At 34.0% G+C, this 19,880-nt stretch overlaps 1 protein-coding gene across 1 annotated transcript; it reads right to left on the reverse strand.

Moving 5' to 3' along the window:
* Positions 1-13,511: 13,511 nt before the first annotated feature.
* LOC149208213 (putative disease resistance protein At5g47280) lies at positions 13,512-17,352 on the reverse strand. Its single transcript, XM_089395961.1, has 6 exons — positions 17,200-17,352; positions 16,408-17,114; positions 15,902-16,314; positions 15,335-15,690; positions 14,851-15,059; positions 13,512-14,695 (listed from the first exon to the last, which is right to left on the reverse strand). Exons 2-6 carry the CDS (start codon positions 17,105-17,107, stop codon positions 13,860-13,862), a joined length of 2,514 nt encoding a protein of 837 aa, XP_089252087.1. The 5' UTR covers positions 17,108-17,114; positions 17,200-17,352; the 3' UTR covers positions 13,512-13,859.
* Between the last annotated feature and the right edge of the window lie 2,528 nt (positions 17,353-19,880).

The following is a 19,880-nucleotide window of genomic DNA, read 5'->3' on the forward strand; positions in this document are numbered from 1 at the left end:
TGTTTGAGATTTATCAATTGGCTAAAAAAAGTGTTTCTTTTTGTAGCCTCATAATGTGTTATCATTTCTTCCATAAAAATTGCCCAAGTGAAAATTTCTTTACGAGAGCAAAGTCGTCGATACCATACAGATTGATTTGGTTCCAAATATAAAGTTGTAATGCGTACCTTTTGTGTGTTTTGCACATTATGGAGATCGAAATATTGCTCCATCTGTAGTTTCCATGTTACGAAATCTTTTCCATCAAACTTCCTCATATCGATCTTTGGAATATGGTGGGTCTTCAATCCACCGTTAGAGTCTATGAAATCATTATTAACATTTATTTTGTTCTCATCATGAATTTTCTCTACTACCTTTCCGCCATTAGGAAGCCTTTCTTGTAGCAACTTTCACAAACCTTCCATGTCTTTCCTCAAATCTTCAATGTTGTCATTCTTTGAATCATAATTAACATTTATTTTGTTCTCATTCTGAGTTTTCTCTACTATCTTTTCGCCATTAAGAATTATTTCTTGTAGCAACTTTATCAAACATTCCTTCCAACCTTCCATGTCCTTTCAATCTGTAATGTTGTCTTTAATTCCATCCATATTAGCTTCGACGCCTTTCTTTAAACCATCAATCTTATCTTCCAAGTCTTTCTTTAAACCATCCATCTAAGCTTCTGTTACTTTTTGTGAGAGTGAAATTTGTTGCACTTGGTCTCGTAATTTTGATATATCATGTTGCAATTCTTCCTCTTCTTCATGAGTCATGCTAGAGCTTTTAGGTTGCTTACTAGGTGTTTCCATTTGCTTTATTCAGGGCATCAATTAATGATATTATTCTTCACTATGCCCTTTGAATTACTTCAAACTAATTTTTCAAACCAAACTTATGCAAAATTTTAAAAAACTACACACCTTTTTTCACTTTGTAGGAGCTCGATATTGAATATGAGTTATCTCTAAAATTTCGGATCTCCAAGGTATGAAATTATGAACTGTGGTAGCCCTTTGAGTCCTATTTCCAATGCCACCAGTCTAATCAAAATTGGATTCTCCAAGAAAGCATTATGCATAATCTTCCAAGATGGACTGATTATACACTTTCTGAGTAGAGCGAACTTGTACGAAGTGCCACGTGTCACTGTTTGAACCTTCGGACCTGAAAATCCTGTAAAGAAAACTACCGTACGTTCTATTTCTGTAAATTCTTAAGAAATTTCAATTTGATACTCAAAGAGAAAGTTATGGTGATTTTCCCAAAGTCACCTGTTTGGGATGTAATTCGGGAGCTTGCAAAAACCCTAACTTCCTCACATCATATCTCCAAAAATATAGTGAGACAAGATCTAAAATTCGAACCTGAGGTTCAGAACTACTTTGGCTCAAATGGGTTGTTTTTGTACCTTCTAAAATGCTGCAGAAAAATATTTATAGCGAAAATTCCACGATGACCTGTTTTGGAGCAGTGAAACACTAGAATCCAAAGCTCTAATACCAAATGTTATGAAACCAACGCCCAAAAGGATAGAAAAGAGAGATCAATGACGTAAAAATCAGCCTCTTCGAGGGGGCAACCTCATTTACATTACGCAAATGAGCAATTCTTGGACGATAAAAACAACAAGACCTCCTTTCTATATATAGGAGTCTAAGGGGTCATAATATAATCAGAGCTGACATAACAATAATTATGTAAGGGCACAACAATAGCAATAATGGACTTCTATGGGGCATAATAATAACGATATGGGTACTACATGGGCACAACAATATAAAAAGGGGGTTTCACTAATAACAATAAGGGGTTACGCTAGTAGTATGGGGACCTAACATAATCTTAGTAGTGACATTATCTCTATGCTTTTCTTGGGCAACTATCGTCCTATAATCATAGGCATAGTGATCAAATTCATTACAATAGTAAAATCTCACCTTTGATTTATCAACTCTTTGATTTTTGTTGAAGCTTATGTTGTCACTTCCACTTTCTTGTTCCTGCTCTTCTCTACCATCTCTCTGAGCACCATGTCTTCTACCTCTTGATTTACCTCTGCCTCGACCTTTGTCTCTTGAAATAGACACTAGACTTTTGAAAGCTATTTCTAAAGTGGAATTCTTATTTCTGTCTATCCTTGCCTCATTGGATAGAAGTGATCCTATCATCCCATCAACTGTCAATATTTCCAAAACCTTGGCTTCTTCTATGGCTGCAGCTACAACATCAAATTTTGTAGACAAAGATCCAAGGACCTTCTCAACCATTATTTGATCTTTAATATCGTCACCATAAATTTTTAACTGATTTACGACAGTCATGACCCAATTCACGAATGAATAGATGTTCTCTGTCTCCTTCATCTACAGACTTTCAAAATCTCTCCTAGTATTATGCAACTTAACAATATTGACTTTGGCCAGACCCTTATAACTTGTCGCCAGAGTATCCCATGTTATCTTTGTTGAAGATGTGAACATAATTTTCTGGAACATTGCTCGGTCTACTCCTTGTTGGATAAGTTGCAACACCCGCACATTCTTCTTTTTGTATTTCTTCCATTGTTCCCTCTCTACATTACTGATGGCTCATTTCACTGCTTAGGTTCTGGAAATCCATCCATAACATATTCTGAAACACCATAAACTTTCAATGTAGTCTCCATCTAAATGACCTACACATCATAATTTTTCCATATTAATAGTGAAAACTAAAACTAAAAACTAGATAAAATCATCTTCAAAAATTTCTCTTCCAATAATAATAAAACCCTCCTTATAAAATACTTTATAAACCTTTCAAACTCTTTTTTCAAAAAAACTTTCTTTTTATAAAGCTTTGCAAATCCTTTATAAAGAAACCCTCTATTATTTTTCTTTAACTTTATAAATAAAAATCTTTATCTAAAAGTGCATGAATCAACACGTTATGGAGGCTTTTGATAAATTCAGAACATAACCACTTTCACCTTTTATATAACCAAGGCACCTGGAATTTGAAGGTTTGACTTTGCCTTGTGAAAAGTGTCGTTGAACGCTTTTCGCACTGCTTGCGCACCTCCGGCTCCGACACAGCCCAATTGCGCAGTTTTTGGACTAACAAATGAATTTCGCACCCATTTTTGCATATTTTTTATTTTTTTAACAGTGGGACAATTTTACAACACATTTAAAAAAAAATGTTCTTCACTTGGCCCACTCTGTTGGCTCCACGAATCTGTATTTTCTCATGGTCTCAAGAGTCGTTGCCACCAAGTTTGAGAATTGATAAGGGCCGTAAGCAGCCTAGAGAGTCACTGCTACAATTGGCAGAAGTCACTGCCAGCGAGTTGCACAGGTTTTAAAATAAGAAGAGAGCCGCAGCCCTAGTCATAGAGTCAAGTGGTGCCAAGTAGCAGCTAAAGCCGCTGCCATGTCACTGTGAGTAGTGAGAAAGAGTTAGTTTGAAAAGTTGGCTTGTAAAGGTTACCCCGGCCACACGATTTAATTTGAAAAGTCCGCATATAGAAAAGATGAAGCTTATAAAAGTTTCTCTTAAAGGTTTGAAAATATTGGAAAGTCTTTTTATTATTAAAGGAGTGGGTAAGTTGTTAAAGTTTTAAAACAATTTATTCGAAAGGATCTTTGTTTTAAAAATTAAGTGGCATTTAAAAGAGATCGAAAGGAGGTTATAAAAAAGCTTTATTATAGGTGCATAAAAGTAGATGAAGGTATATCAAAAGTTTACTAAAGTTTTTTTTTATATTAAAAAAAAAACTACATGGAAAGATTTGAAAAGGTAAATAAGGTTTTTTTTAATTGAAAAAGAGGTTTTTTTGTTTTGTTTTTCTTTTAAAGTACATATTGTGAGAAGATTTGAAACGGTAAATAAGGTTTTTATTGAATAAAATTTTATGGTTTTGCACAGTATGTTGGTATATAAAAAATAATTATGGTTTTGTTAAGTATGACAGTTTGTTTTGGGTGAAGATTGTGTCTTATGGGTTGTATATTAAAAACATATTTTTTTCGAGGGTGATATGGAAGATAGTTTTATACAATTGGGAAAGTAGCTATAAGACAGAAGAAATACAATAGTCATGGGTTGCAAAACACAACTGAAGCACAGTAAGAAAAAGAATAGAAAAGAACAAGAAGATATTGTTACCATATTTAGAGAGGTTTAGGTCACAGACGAGGAACTAAGAAGTCAAGAAGAAGACAAAGAAGAAATAGAGGTTGATTGGTGTAGCCCGGATCTGCTACCACCTCCTATGTTTAATGGTAAATATTTTGATCATTGGGTTCTCAATATGTTAACTTTTCTTCGAGGTAAAGAGTTAGTTGAGTATCAGTCTAATAACCGACATGTTGAAGTATGTTATACTTTAGCATTGGATTTTATAAAACAAGAATTGAATGAGAAGTTTTGTGCAAAGTAGCAAAAACTACAACTTCCAAGGAAGCATGGAAGATCTTGGAAGCAGAGTTTGGCACAAAGAAAAGTGACATGCAACAGTAAGACGTGTCACAATTTGTTGAGTTAGCGGCGAATCTGATAGTAGATGAGTAAGGCTCTAAGAAGACAATAGAGCTTGGAGCATCCCACTCAAAGGTGGATGATGGTCATGAAGGCTATAAAATTGAAACTCATTATGCATACATGCATATCGATGAATAAGATGCAATAAAGATTGCAGAAATAGAAGTTGAAGCCTCTGTGTGTGAAGCAGAGCAAGAGCATATAAATTATCAAGGACTCCATTGTAACATGGATGGTGAAGATGATGGTGAATCCCATTATGACGAGACACATGTGGATGGTGATTGCAAAGTGAGATGTAATTGGTGAATCTAATTGCAGCTAATGAGTTTGGAATTTTCAATGAGTACATGCATGCTTTGTATATCCCACTACAAGGTGGATGAACATTATGGTAATGAAATTTGTGAAACAAGGAATGATCGTGGTAATATAATAAGCGCCATGTTTGATGAAGAATTGAAAGTTGAAGTTGCCATTGTAGTAGCAAGTTATGAAGCAATTGGAATTTCTCTTGAAGTTGTGTGTGAACAAGCAACAACTGAGTTTGGCATAGGTAAATCTATCAATAGAGCAGCAAGTTGTTTGGTGGATCCAACAACTTGAATTTGTTGATGTTAAATTTGATGAAGAACCATTAACTGGTGATGAGTGGTTACACATGATGCAACAAAAAGAACATATTGATATGTTGTTAGTTGGTGAGAAAATCCGCCTTACGTTTGGAAGCCAAGTGGAAGATGGCATGTTTGTCACAACAGAGGTTGGTAAAAGGGTAGAAAATGAAAACTATGATGCAATGACAAAACAAAAGAAGGCAGATAAGGAAGGGGTAGAGTAGGAATCTCTCACTGAAGAGCATAATGAAGATATTTTTAACATTGATTTTGAGTGTGCGGGTAAACACGATAGCATTCCAACTAAAAGAGAATATGAAGAATATGATGCAGGAAAGGACATGGATGTCTTTGAAGACAAAGATGAATGCATTGAAAACATTTTTAATGATGTTGTTGGTGTCATCCTTAACGAGGAATTGTGATGGAAAATCTAAATGGAAAGAGGAAGGATCCCATGAAATCACTATAAGTCAAGAAAAGGTGGATCCAAATCTAGATCAGAGATAGTGTGTTGAAAATGTGGGAAGAAAGGACACCTGAAGAAATACTACAAATCTCAGAAAGGAAAAGAAGGAGATGGACATCAAGAGAACAATCATGAAGCGAATGTGATAGGTGATGTGTTGCAATAGGCTTTGATTCCGTCATTAGAAAATATTATTGATGTCTGGGTTGTAGATTCAGGGGCTTCAGTCCATGCTACACCTAGTAGGAAACATTTTCATGACTATGTTCGAGGAGATGTTGGACATGTTCATTTAGGTGATGATAAACCCTGTAAAATCATTGGAATGGGTAAGGTTTTTATAAATCAACAAAACGGAAACCAGTGGCTATTAAAGAAGGTAATGCATGTTCCAGATCTAAAGAAAAATCTAATTTCAATAAGGCAATTGGGAGGTGAAGGTTGTGTAACTACATTTACAGACAAAACCTGGAATGTCACTAAAGGAGCCCTGGTAATAACAAAAGGAGAAAAGGTTGGTACATTATATTTATGCAATGATATTTATAATTATGTTAATGCTTTGACATCCAAAGGAGCAAATACGACACTTTAGAATCATAGACTCAGACACAGTGAGAAGGGGATGCATATCCTTTACTTAAGAAATTTGTTTCCAAGTCTAAAGCATGTTGATTTGGATTTTTGTGAAAATTATGTTTATGGAAAATAGAAGAGAGTCAGATTTATCAGAGTTGGGAAGGAAAAGAAGAGCAAAACATTAGAGCTTGTCCATACAGATGTATGGGGACCTTCTCAAGTATCATCTCTCAGTGACTCTCATTGTTATGTTACTTTTATCGATGATGCAACTAGGAAAATCAATATTTATTATTTTCAAAATAAATCTGATGTATTTGATACTGTCAATAAATGGAAAGATTTGGCTGATAATGAGACAGGAAATAAGTTGAAGTGTCTCAGATCAGATAATGGAGGTGAATACTGTAGAAAATAGTTTGATAACTACTATTCATAGCATGGAATTCACATAGAGAAGACAGTTCTAGGAGCACCACAAGAAAATGAGGTACCAGAAAGGATGAACAGGGCAATCATGGAGCATGAAAGGTGCATAAGATTGCACGTAGGATTGCCTTTACAATTTTTGGCAGATGTTGTAGATACTATTGTTTATACAATAAATATAAGGCCTTTAAGTTACTAGGATGGTGGTATTCTAGAGGAGGCATGGACCAGTAAAAAGGTAAACTAGTCATTTTTAAAGACTTTTGGTTGTGAATACTTTTTCCGCATCATAAAGAAAATAGAACTAAGCTTGAGGAAAAATCAAAGAAATGTACCTTTATTAGATATGGTATAAATTATTTTGGTTATCACTTATGTGATTATGAAAATCAAAAAATCATTAGGAGAAAAAATGCCGTATTCAATGAAAAGGTATTGTATAAGAATCAAATGTATGGAAAGAAATGGAAAAGGGAAAACAAAGAATACACAATGCTTGATGAGATCACAAAAAAATTAAAGGTGCCTGAAAATCAAAATGATCAGTAGCCACAACAACAACAACATGCACCTCAAACACCTGAAACTGGTGTTAGAATATCTACGAGGATAAGTAGACCCCCTGAATGATACTCTCCTTCATTATATTATGTTTTGTTGTTTGATTCTGATGAACTGGAAATATATGAAGAAGAAATGCAAGTAGAAACCAGGAAGATGTGGGCGCAAACCATGGAATAAGAGATGGACTACTTGATGCAGAGCTAGACTTGGGACTTAGTCAAGTTGTTTGCTGGTAAAAAAACATTGCAGAATAAATGGGTTTACAGGTTGAAGGAATAAGATAGAGGTAAATAGAGGTATAAGACTAGACTTGTGGTGAAGGGATTTGCACAAAATAAAGTTATAGAATTTGAGGCAAAATTTTCACCTGTTGTTAAAACGACTTCAATCAGAACTATTTTAAGTCTAGTGACATCAAAAGATTTTCATCTTGAGCATTTAGATGTAAAGGCATCCTTTCTCCATGGGGATTTGGAGGAAGAAATATATATGAAGCAACCACTAGGGCATGAGGTAAAAGGGAAGGAGAAATTAGTGTGCAAATTGAAGAGCTTGTATGGCTTAAAACAGGCTCCAAGGAAGTGGTATCTAAAATTTGACAGGTTTATGTCTGAACAAGGTTATACTAGATATCACTTTGACCATTGTGTTTACTTTGAAAGGAAAAATGATGGTGTGCTATATTATATTGATATTGTATGAAATGCTATGCTTGTTGTAGGGTCTAACATGCAGGAAATAAATGTGCTCAAAGGAAAATTAGAAAATTCATTTGTAATGAAGGATTTGGGTGTTGCAAAACAAATCCTTGGTATGAGAATAACTAGAGATAGGAAAAATCACAAATTAACATTGTCTCGAATTAAGTACATAGAAAAGGTGTTGGAAAGATTTAATATGGAGAATGCAAAACCAATTAGTACACCTTTGGCTAGCCATTTCAAACTAAGTAAGGAGATGTGTCCCAAGACCCAGAAAGAGATGGATTATATGTGTAAAGTTCCATATGCATCAGTTGTTGGAAGCTTAATGTATGCAATGGTCTGCACAATACCTGATATTGCACATGGAATGGGACTTGTAAGCAGGTATAAGAACAATCCGAGAAAATATCATTGGATGGAAGTGAAGTGAATTCCCAGGTATTTGAGAGGTGCCACAAATCAAGCACTATGTTTTGGAGGTTCAAACATTTATCTACAGGAATATTTTGATGCAGATATGGCAGGTGAAAGAGATAACATGAGGAGAACCAGAGGGTATGTGTTTACTATAGGTGGAACAACTGTCAGTTGAGTTTCAAAATTGCAAAACATTATTGCACTTTCGACAATAGAAGTAGAGTATGTTGTTGCTACAGAGGCCAATAAAGAAATGATTTGGTTATAAATATTTATGGATGAGTTGGGCAAGAAGCATAAGGTGAGCATGTTATATGTGATAGCTAAAGTGTCATTCATCTTGAAAATATTTCAGTCTTTCATTTTAAGACTAAACATATATAATTCAGGTATCAGTTCATACGATCATTTTCGGATGATGGGTAGTTGAAACTGAGATACACACTAGCCAGAATCTTGTAGATATGTTGACAAAAATTGTAACCAGGGAGAAATTGAGTTGTTGCTTAGTTTCAATTGACCTTCAAGAATGATGATGAAGATGAAAAACAACCAAGTCCAAAGTTGGAGCATTGTATTGCAAGTGAAGTGGCGATGAAGTTAATGGAATCAGTCTCCAAGTGGGAGATTGTTGGATGTGGAGCTTGATTATCTTCCTAATTCAGAGGTCTTGTTTCAATCACATTTCGGCCACCTCGTTATTGTTGCCTAGAGGGTCTAGTGGGGGCGGCTGCATGTTTGGAGACCCCCCTAGGAGGGGTTTAGAGGCAGTGCCCCCGAAGCTAAAAATAGATGAAAATTTGCCTTGAAAAATATTGTAATTTCATAGTCAATTTGGGTTGTGCATTAGGCGAATGATCTGACGGTAGAAATTATGTGTAATTTAAGGTTTTTTGCCCTAGAAGGAAACCCCTTAGTTTATATGAGGGAATTGTATTACGGATGTGTATTATTATTCTGAGCAAGAAAGAGAGAAGAGACTGTGTGAGAGTGAAAATGAAATTACAATGGATATTTTGTAATTTGTATCTCTTCATTTTGCTAGATAATATAAAAAAAAGATTGATTGTTTCTTCATGGACGTATCCCAAATTTGGTTCATATATATTTGTGTCCCTCTTTTTCTATGCATTTATGTATTTGTGTTTCCACAATGTTTTATTTATTTCATTTCTCTATTAATTAATTTCTAACATATCCACATAATCGAACATTTGACTTCATCACTCCTAACCAAATCATTTTTTGGCTTGCATTAATAGCTTTCCACAACATATCTTAGTTCTTACCTATTTAGGAGTAAACTAATATGCATTTGAAATTAGATACCTACATGATTAAAGTAATAAACTAATATCACCATTTAAATATTATTTTTCAAAAACTAGTAATATTTGTTTTAATAAATTAATTTAAATATTATTTTCAAAAAATAGTCGTTTAATATAGCCGTTACATATTAATATTTTTAATAAATTAATAAACAATATCATTGTTTAAATATTATTTTTCGAAAACTAGTAATATTTGGTTTTAATAAATTAACCTAAATATTATTTTTCAAAAACTAGTCGTTTAATATAGCCGTTACTTTTAATATATTAATAAATTAATATCATAATTTAAATATTATTGTTCAAATATAGTCGTTACTTGAAATTATGTCTCTACATTGCTCTCTATTTAAGCCTTTGTCATGGCCTGCCTCTTCTTCTGGTCCTGATGATGAACCACACGCCAAAAATTTCTCTTATGTAATTTCTACTGAAAACTTTGCTTAATTGATTATGGATCACAAAAACTTGAATATCAAAAATACCTACATGATTTTAAAAACTTGTTTATCTACAATTACTCTTTATGATGATCTCAGATGCATATATGCATTATCCAATCTTTTATATATATGAATATGTTTTATCCTATAAGTACCTACATGCTTTTAAAGAAATTACTCTTCTTATACTTTTGTATATGAATGTGCAATACACATAAAGATAAAAATTGCATAGTATATTAAAACTATATCATATGCTATTATGTACATGAACTGCATTGCGTACTCAAACACTTATAATGTCGGATTAGTTCTTACAATTAAATGACATTGTTTTAATGAAAATATTGTTTCACGTCCTTACAACTATTTTAAATTAAATCTTACGTTCTTGGAAATTAAATCAGTTTGATTAGGAATTTGTGTAATAAATTTATTTTTAGTATGTATGTTGATGTTTATTCTAACTTTTTTTAATTTATAAAAATGAGAAATAATCTTCCTGAACAAGGAAAAAAACCTATGAAAAAGTAGAGAAAGAAAAAGAAAAATATGGGAAAAAATTATTTAAAATAAATAAAAATAATACACATTTAATATCCTAAATTAAATACAAGTACATATATAACCAATTATATACAACAAGATTTTTGTGAATTGGAAAATTAAAATGTGTATCGTCATTATTGTTCAAAAGGAATAGCTATTTGATTTGGAGTATCTAAATATAAATTTGTAACAAAAAGAAAGAGGAGGTTGGATGTATTGGATAGAATATTAAAAGATATTATATGTTATTTGGAAAAATATTCATATTTATATTTGTATTTTAATATTGGAGTTGTCTATAATGCGATTTTTTGGAGATTCTGGTGACGGAATCCGGCGGAAGAAATTGAGGTTAAATCTTGATTTGTTGCAGTTAAAATGGTTTTTTAACTGCATATTGGATTCAGCACCCTTGAGGTTAAATCTTGATTTGTTGCAGTTAAAATGGTTTTTTAACTGCATATTGGATTCAGCACCCTCGAAAACCCCTGGGACGTTTTCATTGTGCAGAAAACTAGCTCTCAAACTTTAATAATTTTTACGAAATTAATTCTTTAAATTCATTAACCAAAAATTCCGCCGAAAAAACTTTCAAAAAGTCACGTTATAAACTATTTCTTTAACATTTAATAATTTTTACGAAATTAATTCTTTAAATTCATTAACCAATATTCACTCCTACGTAGGTGTGCTCACGCGCTATGTGTGTGTGTATTTTAATATTTAGTAATTTTAACGAAAATAATTCTTTAAATTCATTAACCAATTATTCACTCCTAGTTATGTGCGCCCACGCACTCATGTGTGTGCGCCCACTGACAATATATGTGTGCTCACGCACTCGTGTCTGCGCGCCCCTTATATATATATATATATATCATTTGGAATAGCAATCTTATGGTTTGCACTAAAATTATTCGGATACAATTTAATGTCGTTCAATTGAAGATATATATATACACTTAGGGTTTTAAACTTTACTTTACATTAAATATCTTCAATTGAACGACATTAAATTGTATCCGAATAATTTTAGTGCAAACCATAAGATTGCTATTCCAAATGATAGAGACCTTCTATCACGCATTTATCTTTTGTGGTTGATAGAGGAATTTTCCCAATTGTCATAGCCAGTTAGGGAGAAGGTAAACTGTACCTTGACATTAATTTCTGTAATATAATATTATTATTTAAATAATATTAGTTGATAGTATTATTTAATTACATGTAATTATATATGGATTTAGAGATGAAAATTGAATATATATATATATATATATAATATAATAATAATATTTTAATGAAAAAATAAATTAAAAATAAATAAATAAATATAATATATATTTTTTTTATTTAAAATATTAAAATTCAACAAATAATTTTTAAGATTTTAACTATTAATACAATAATAAATGTATTTTGTAATTTTTAATATAATATTTTGTTAAATTATATATACATCAATAATAATTAAAGTATATATTTTTTTATTTTTATAATAATTTAGAAGTGTTAAAAATGATAATATAAAATTTTCACTGTAATAACAAAATGAAAAATTTTTAAGATGAAAATTTATCTTAAAATTAAGAAACCTTGGTTTATTAGTATTTAATATGTAAATTATGAAATGGTTTGCAATATTTTTTGTAAATTTGTTCAAATTTCTAATAATTTTATATAGCTTTTAAAAAAAATTGACGATTTTTAGTGTAAATTTTTTTTAGAGTATAAAATTTGGGGGACTAACTTTTAGGAAAAATGCAAATTGGTTTTTTTTGGAAAAAGCATGGAAAATTAGTCCATCTATGAATATTAACCCTTAAATTTTTCCTTAATCACAAAATGAATTTTTTTTGTGAGAAATGATTATTTTAATAGCAATCTTAAGTTTCATCATGTTGTTAGATCTCAGACTTGTCTAATCCATATTGTACATAAATATCTTTTAGATAAACCACAATGATTGTTTTAATAGCAATTTTAAGTTTCATCATGTTGCTAGATCTTAGACTTTTGTGATCCATATTGTAGATAATTATCTTTCCATTAATCACATCATTAGGCTTTGGTTGGCATTTCGAACCAACTAGTGTGGTTCATCCTCAGGACAAGGTGGAAAAAATCATTCAATCTTCACGAATAAATAGCATGGATGCATCATTGACCAAAGTTAGCCATCGAAAACTAACAGTTAGAGATTAATTAAACATGTAAAAATTCTTAAAATTCTTAAAAATTCTTTAAAAAATAGGTAGTAATTATTTAATATTCTAAATTATATGATACTCTAAACTCTAAAATTAGTTAGAAATTATTTAATATTTTGAATTTAGTTATAAATTAATTGTTAAGAGGTTAAGAATAAGTTAAAAGTATTAGTAGACACAGTTGTCAGGATAATATATAATATATTAAATAATAACAAAGTTATAAGGGTTATAAATATTAATAAAAATACTTGTTATATTTCATCATGTTGTGAAGAACCATTTGGTACAATCTTCTATTTAAACTTAATTAAGAATACGTAAGTTGGAAAATTTCCATGGGATCAATTAAGTTTTTAATTCTAAACTATGCATTATCCTTATGATGAGTTGAACCAAACTTATATAAGATTAGTGCATTAATAAATTATTAAAATAAAACCATTATTTTAAATATTATCCTTTAAATAAATAACATTATTTTAATATATCCTTTATAAATAACAAATTATTAAAAAAATACATGTTTAGAAAATACATATTAAAAAAAAAAGAGTGATTATTTTATAAATAACAAATTATTTAAAAAATACATGTTTAGAAAATACATATTTAAAAAAAAAAAGAGTGATTATTTTTCCACAGCTTTATATATTTAACTCATTCAAATAACCAATTACAACAACGTCTAAGAGCTTTATATAATTATTCTTAACTCTTTCAAACTCATTATAATTTCAAATCAATTGTTACACCAACGTATAACAATACTTCAGAAAATATACAAATATCATATCATAGAGTATCCTAAAGAAATTTCCTGGGGTATCTCTTTCCTAAAAATATATCAACTACCCATCAATCCACAAACCCAAATTCTAAAAACCCAATAACTTTTAATAGCTCCAAACCTAATTCCTGTAAATAATTCCAATCTTAGAAGCAATCCTCGCAGATTTTCAGTTTGTACATCAATCATCAACGTAGGGTATTGCACTGAAAATATTGGACAGGGCAAGAGGATGTCCATGAATATTTTCAATCATCAAGCCAGTCCAAACTAAAGCGTTCTTCGACCACATCCACTGTAAGATTAGGCATGGAAGAGGCTTTGATAGCCAACCACTGTTGTCCGGTGTCCTCGTCACAGATTACACGCTTTAAACACCTTAGATTGGCTAATGCTTTAGGCAGCATCTTCAGTCCAGAGCACTCATTCATGTCCAGCATCTTTAACTTTGACAGCTGATCAATTTCCATAGGAAGGTACTTCAAAGACATGCACAGTGATATATCAAGAAATTCTAGTTGCTGAAGTCTGCAAATGGAAGGAGGAAGCATTGACAAGCTTGGACTTGCAGACAATCTCAGCAACCCAAGTGACCTTAAATTTCCCAAGTCATCAGGTAACTTTTGGATAAGATGGCAATTAGTAACAGACAACCTTTCCAGGGAAATTAAACTGCATATGTCTGCTGGCAATTCCTCCAAATCGCTACAGTGATCAAAGTTCATTTCCACAAACTTCGGGAACTTTAAGGCTTGTACATTACCAAATAGATTCATATTTCCCAAGCCCTCACATAGACAGACAGATAACTTTTCCAAGCACTCCCAGGATCTACTGTACTCGTAAAGAGGAGGCACAATCAACTTCTGAAGTAAGAGAGACTTGAGCTGGGTAACTGAAGAAAAGCCTGCCAGCCCATTCAGTATTGCACGCTTTGTATTGTAATTATATATGATAAGAACCTTAAGCTTTGGCATATTATGTAAAAATGTTGGAAGACAGTATTCAGTTGCAGAGAAGAATAAAGTTAAAGCTTCCACTTGAGGGAAATTTATTTGACACCAATCTTGCTCTTCCATTGGACCTACACATCCCAGAAATGTAACAGTCAGTATGCTAAGTTGATGAAAATGCGTATCAATTACATGAACAAATTGGAAAATTAGTGAATTGAACTGATAATCTATGATTTTATTATAAATGTAAGCAGAAATAGAAATGAAGTGTCAGGAGTTTGACCTGTATGAATTGAAACAAATTGCGCTGTAGATGTCTGATCTTTGAGCGTTAGCCAATGTCTGGGAATACCATTCTCCTTGTGAGGCATGAAAAGTCTTTTACCATGAATGGCATTATCCTGGGTTGCCAGACGCAAGGCTAAATCACGCATTACGTCATGTTGAGAAAAGGAAAGCTCGCAACCACAGCCAAACGAGATGGCTGGAATCCTGACACATCAAAACTTTGTATGAACCCAAAAACCACTTGATGCGTAAGGGATTTACGCTTACCTTCCATATTTCTAATTTCTGATAGCAATCATGCAAAGAATATATAGCCTGATCTTGCTCGAGTACTTGTACTTAAGCCTCATCATTTTTGTGAAGTTCATTCTATATCAAAGAATGACACAAGCAAATTAAATTAAGTAGAGGCACAAATATGAAGAGAGCAACACAATCAACAGATTTGTTAAAGTAACAAATTTGAACAAGTTACTCACCCGGGATGGCTGGTGAGATTTATGAGATTTCGACTTGCAAGTTCTAACAAGACAACAAACGCGCCTTGCCATTCCATTCCACGGACACGTACCCAAATATCCAATAATGAGTCCACGTTGAATTTTCTACCCTTGGGAAATGCTCCCAAGTCCAAAAAGCACTCCTTTGATTCATCATCAAGGACATCTATGCTGGTTTCCAAGCAATCAAGAAGCTCCTCTCTGTGATATTGTGATATAGGTTCTGCCCTTGAAAGTTTCTTCTTCGCGTTTTCCCAAACTGGCAGTGGCTCATTACGCAAGGAGCTTCCAATGACCTTGAGGGCAAGTGGTAAACCCATACACATTGCTTCAACCTATAGATATTATACATGTTAAACGTTGACTTATTCTTCTCCAAAAAACTAAATTATTCAAAAAATTATGTACTTTTATTACCCTCACTATTATTCGCAATTTTAGACTTGGAAAACCATTTATCCATGGAAAATCTCTCTGTATACTAATTCTTAAATAGGAGGATAGATAGACAAATATGAGATAACAAATAGTATGTCTAATGCATACCTCTTTAACAAGATATTCATCTTCTGTTTCTGGAATCGAAGGCTGTCCAAAGGCCCAGAAACAAAAAAGGGAGAGGGCATCAGTCCTCTGCAACATGGGTATGTGATACACATGGCTGCTGTTTGTCCTTGGAATGCTGTAATCCTGCCTGGATGTGATAACTGTCTTGTATCCCTTTGCAACAAACAATAACTGTTCGGCATTTGATCTCGACCAAACATCATCCAAAACGACCAAAGTTTGTCGATTTCCTTTTAGACTCAGATTTCTCTGCAGTTGGTTATGCGCATCCTCGATACTCTGAAAATTAGGCCTCTCAGCTCCAATTATCTTGTCCCACATAGTTTCCAAAAGCGCCTTTACATTTGGAGATTGTGAAACAGTAATGAAAACTATATTATTTTGGAAGAAATCTGATAAACACAAAAAGAATGAGCACTTCAAGCCAAACTGAAGAAACAAAAATGGAAATTTGGAGTGAATATTAAAAGGGGGGGAGTTCTTACCTTTGACTTGAAGATCATTGCAAAGGGCTAATGCAAGGGTGGTTTTGCCGCTTCCACCCATCCCTTCGACCCCAATGATATTAACTTCATTCTGGAATAGGATTTGTTTGACATCATCGACAGGAATATTCAAACCCACTACAAAGCTCGGTATACCCGGGATTTGGGAGTTGCAGATACTGGTGGATTGTTCATCCATTGTAGTATCATGCAACCCATCAATGGAGCTATGAAATAGTTGCATTGTGCTTATTTGTTGAAGCATGAAGGAATTGAAAGTAGCATCACTAGTGAATTTGGAATTCACACTCTCAATTATATGCCGACCCATTTCTTCAACACGTTCAGATCGTTCGCTACAATTCTTGAAATCTACATTTAGCTTGTGGACATCAAGGATAAGGTTGGCCAGGCCTTGGGTGAGCAAAAAATCGTTGACATTCTTTTCTATCTTTAGGATCTGCTTTCCATAGCGATACCTTCTGTATAAATTAAAGCTACTCAGTTGCTCTAATTTTTTGACGAGATGAAGACCATCTTGCAGCTGCGCCTGAAAGTCTTTGAATGGGTGGCCTCTCTGAGGTGCGGGGACGTCTACGTCAGAAGAAAGCTTGGAGATTTCATCAATGGCTGGCTTGAGGAGCAAGAGCTTTTGCTTGAGTTCCTCGCTGGAAGATTTGCCGGACACAACAATATTCATGATGGTACTGTTTACAATGAACAACTAGTTACTACAAGCAAATCGACTACTGAATTTCGGATATCAATTAAGAAACAAGTTCATACTTATACCTTACTGCAAAATTCGATACGCAGCTTTTGAGCAGTGGGAGGACTCTCGGCTAGATTGAAGCGTCGACACAAATGACTTCATTCAAGTCGATTAATTGGTCTACCAGAACAGATGACACTCTTAAAAATAAATATGTCAGGCTCCTTTTTAAAGAGGAGCGACACGCTCCAGGAGATTGAATGCTGAGAAATTTCACATATGCCACGATTAAGCTTCGGGAAACTGATACGAAGCATCGTTGGCTGGGGACGAAATTCAAAGGATCTGAACAGATGCCGGTGTCCGACCACGTATTCACCTTTTTCAAATATTTTTTGTTGTACCAAACGTGTCCGACCACGTATTCACCTTTTTCAAATATTTTTTGTTGTACAAAACGTGCACTGCACTGCAATGGCAATGGTTAAAATTTGCGAAAATTGACAATCGCGTATGTAACTCCAGAGCGTGGGATACGGGGCTATCAGATCGCCCATTATTTTGGCAGAATTTCAACTGTTCACATCGAATTTGGTAGGTTGTTCAGTGTGAAAATTTACTGTGATATAGCAATCTCAACCTGTCATTCGAAAAATCTTGCCTTCCTCGAATTTCTAATTTCAATGAATACGACCATATGACTTCAACCTTATTTTTAATTGAGGTCGGTAATACGACCATATGACCTATGACAGGTCGGTAATTGAGGTCGGTTCGTCAAACTCGGGTAAAAGTTATCTTAAACATGTCGGTAATTGAGGTCGGTTCGTCAAACTCGGCTATGTTTAAAACGCGTGGTCTGAACCGTCCACATTTATTCTAAAAAAAATATTAGTTTTTTCGGGCAGATTTTTAGTTAAATTTAGTAAGAAGTTTTAAAAAATAGGTTAGAATTTTCAAGTGGTGAAATTTGGAGTGTAATAAGTTTTTTCTAATGTTAAATCTATCTGTAATGTTTTTTTTTAACTGAAATGGTTATGGATTTTATTTATTTGAAAGGATCTTGGGTCTTTGCTAGAGTGACCCCTATTACATTGCAGAGTTTTAATTATTGCTAATTATGATCTATTAGATTTTCAGGGCATTTGTACAAAGCTTTCATTGTTTACAATTAGCAGTCCTTTTATAAGAGAGTTGTCTTTGTTTGCCATCTGACAAAGCTTTCATTGTTTACAATTAGCAGTCTTTTCATAAGAGAGTTGCCTTTCCATCTAAGCAGCGTCACTATTTGACTTTCTAAGAATATGATAAAACTTGCACGTGTGAAAGTCTAGGAGAACTCTCTTCAATCTGTCCAGTATTTTGTTGAGGCTGGCATTGCTAAACAGATTCCCAACTTTAGGTTTTTTATTATTATCTCTGAATCTTCGAAAACTTGAAGGTCTTTGGCACCTTTGTCTCTTGCGATATGGCAAGCTTTGAGAAGCCCAAGAATCTCTGCTTAATTGTTGGATTTCTGGCCTAATCCTCAGTTTAAACAGTCTTTTGAAGCCCCATCCGAAGAGTAGATGACCCCCCAGCACTAGCGGTGCCGGGATTACCTTTAGACGCTCCGTCGAAGAAAATTGTGGATAAGTTTTGAGACCGCCACCAAGATTGAAAATTATCATCTTCGTCTCTTATGCACCATTCCTGATTTGCCTTTTGAGGAGAGAGGAGATGCTTGCGCGGGCAAGGCTCTAGCGGGCCTAGCCATCTTTTTTCTTCAGGCAGTAACAAAGGGTCATCTTTGAAATACTGCTGTTGGGCCGCTTCTAGGAGAAAGGATTTAGCTTTTGCAGCAACTTGCAACGAAGAGTGCCTCATCTCTCTGAAAATCAACTGATTTTGAGCAAGCCAAAGCTGCCAACAAACGTATTTAGGGAGAGCTGTCCAAATTTTGCTCCAGAATGATTTGGAAGGGATGTAGTAGGAATAGAGTAGGCTCCATGTGGCATAGAGATCTGCAACAGAGATTTGTGAAGGCAATATAATCTGAAATTCATGTAAAATAATTCCCGATACCTCTTTTGCAAAATTGCACTCCAAGAAAAGGTGCTGGGTTGTTTTGAAATTGTTACTGCATAACACACATATGTGCATTGTGCGGCCCTGCTATATTCCTTTTTTCCAGGTTATCACCAGTTAGGAGTTTATTATGGGCCAGAGTCCAGAAGAAGAAATTCACTTTTGGTAAGGCTAGGGGGGTCTCAGACATTCTTCCGAAAGGCCGGTGTTTGTCTGCTGTTTCTTGAGGCCTGCAATGCTCTATAACCTACAGCTGTGGTGTAGACTTCAGACTGACCCCAACCCCAGCTATATTTCATGGATCTGTTGACAAGCGCTGCTTCCTCCAGCAGATCTTCAAGCAGGGTTTGTTGATGGAATAACCGCGCTGGGACTCCATGAAAATCCGATCCTGCCCAATCTCCACGTTGATCCCAAATTGAAAGGTCGTATATGGTGTTGACTCCTGCTTGCTTCAGCCAATCCTTGAGATCAGTTATGTCCTCATTATCATTCAGAGGTTCTTTTCCCATAATAGTGTCGAGCCACAGGTGGGTGCGTTTGCCGTTGCCAGGGATCCTGTAGACCTGTTTGTTGAAGAACTTGCTGCTTCTGCAGCATAATTTCCACACCTGCGTGTTGTTTACTGTATTTGCGTTCTGGAGGTTGCTGAGGGATTTGTTGGGTCCGTACTTTGTACGCAGCAAGACACTAA

Source organism: Pinus tabuliformis, chromosome 1_2 (assembly GCF_031772625.1).
Source record: "Pinus tabuliformis cultivar Carrire ecotype Pingquan chromosome 1_2, CPIR1, whole genome shotgun sequence".
Lineage (NCBI taxonomy): Eukaryota > Viridiplantae > Streptophyta > Pinopsida > Pinales > Pinaceae > Pinus > Pinus tabuliformis.

Coding starts and splice junctions, on each gene's coding strand:
- LOC149208213 (XM_089395961.1), bottom strand. CDS start 17,107: ATGAATATTGTTGTGTCCGGCAAATCTTCCAGCGAGGAACTCAAGCAA. Junction 15,691..15,901: donor ATGAATATCTTGTTAAAGAG/GTATGCATTAGA, acceptor TAATATCTATAG/GTTGAAGCAATGTGTATGGG. Junction 15,060..15,334: donor AATCTCACCAGCCATCCCGG/GTGAGTAACTTG, acceptor TTGATGTGTCAG/GATTCCAGCCATCTCGTTTG.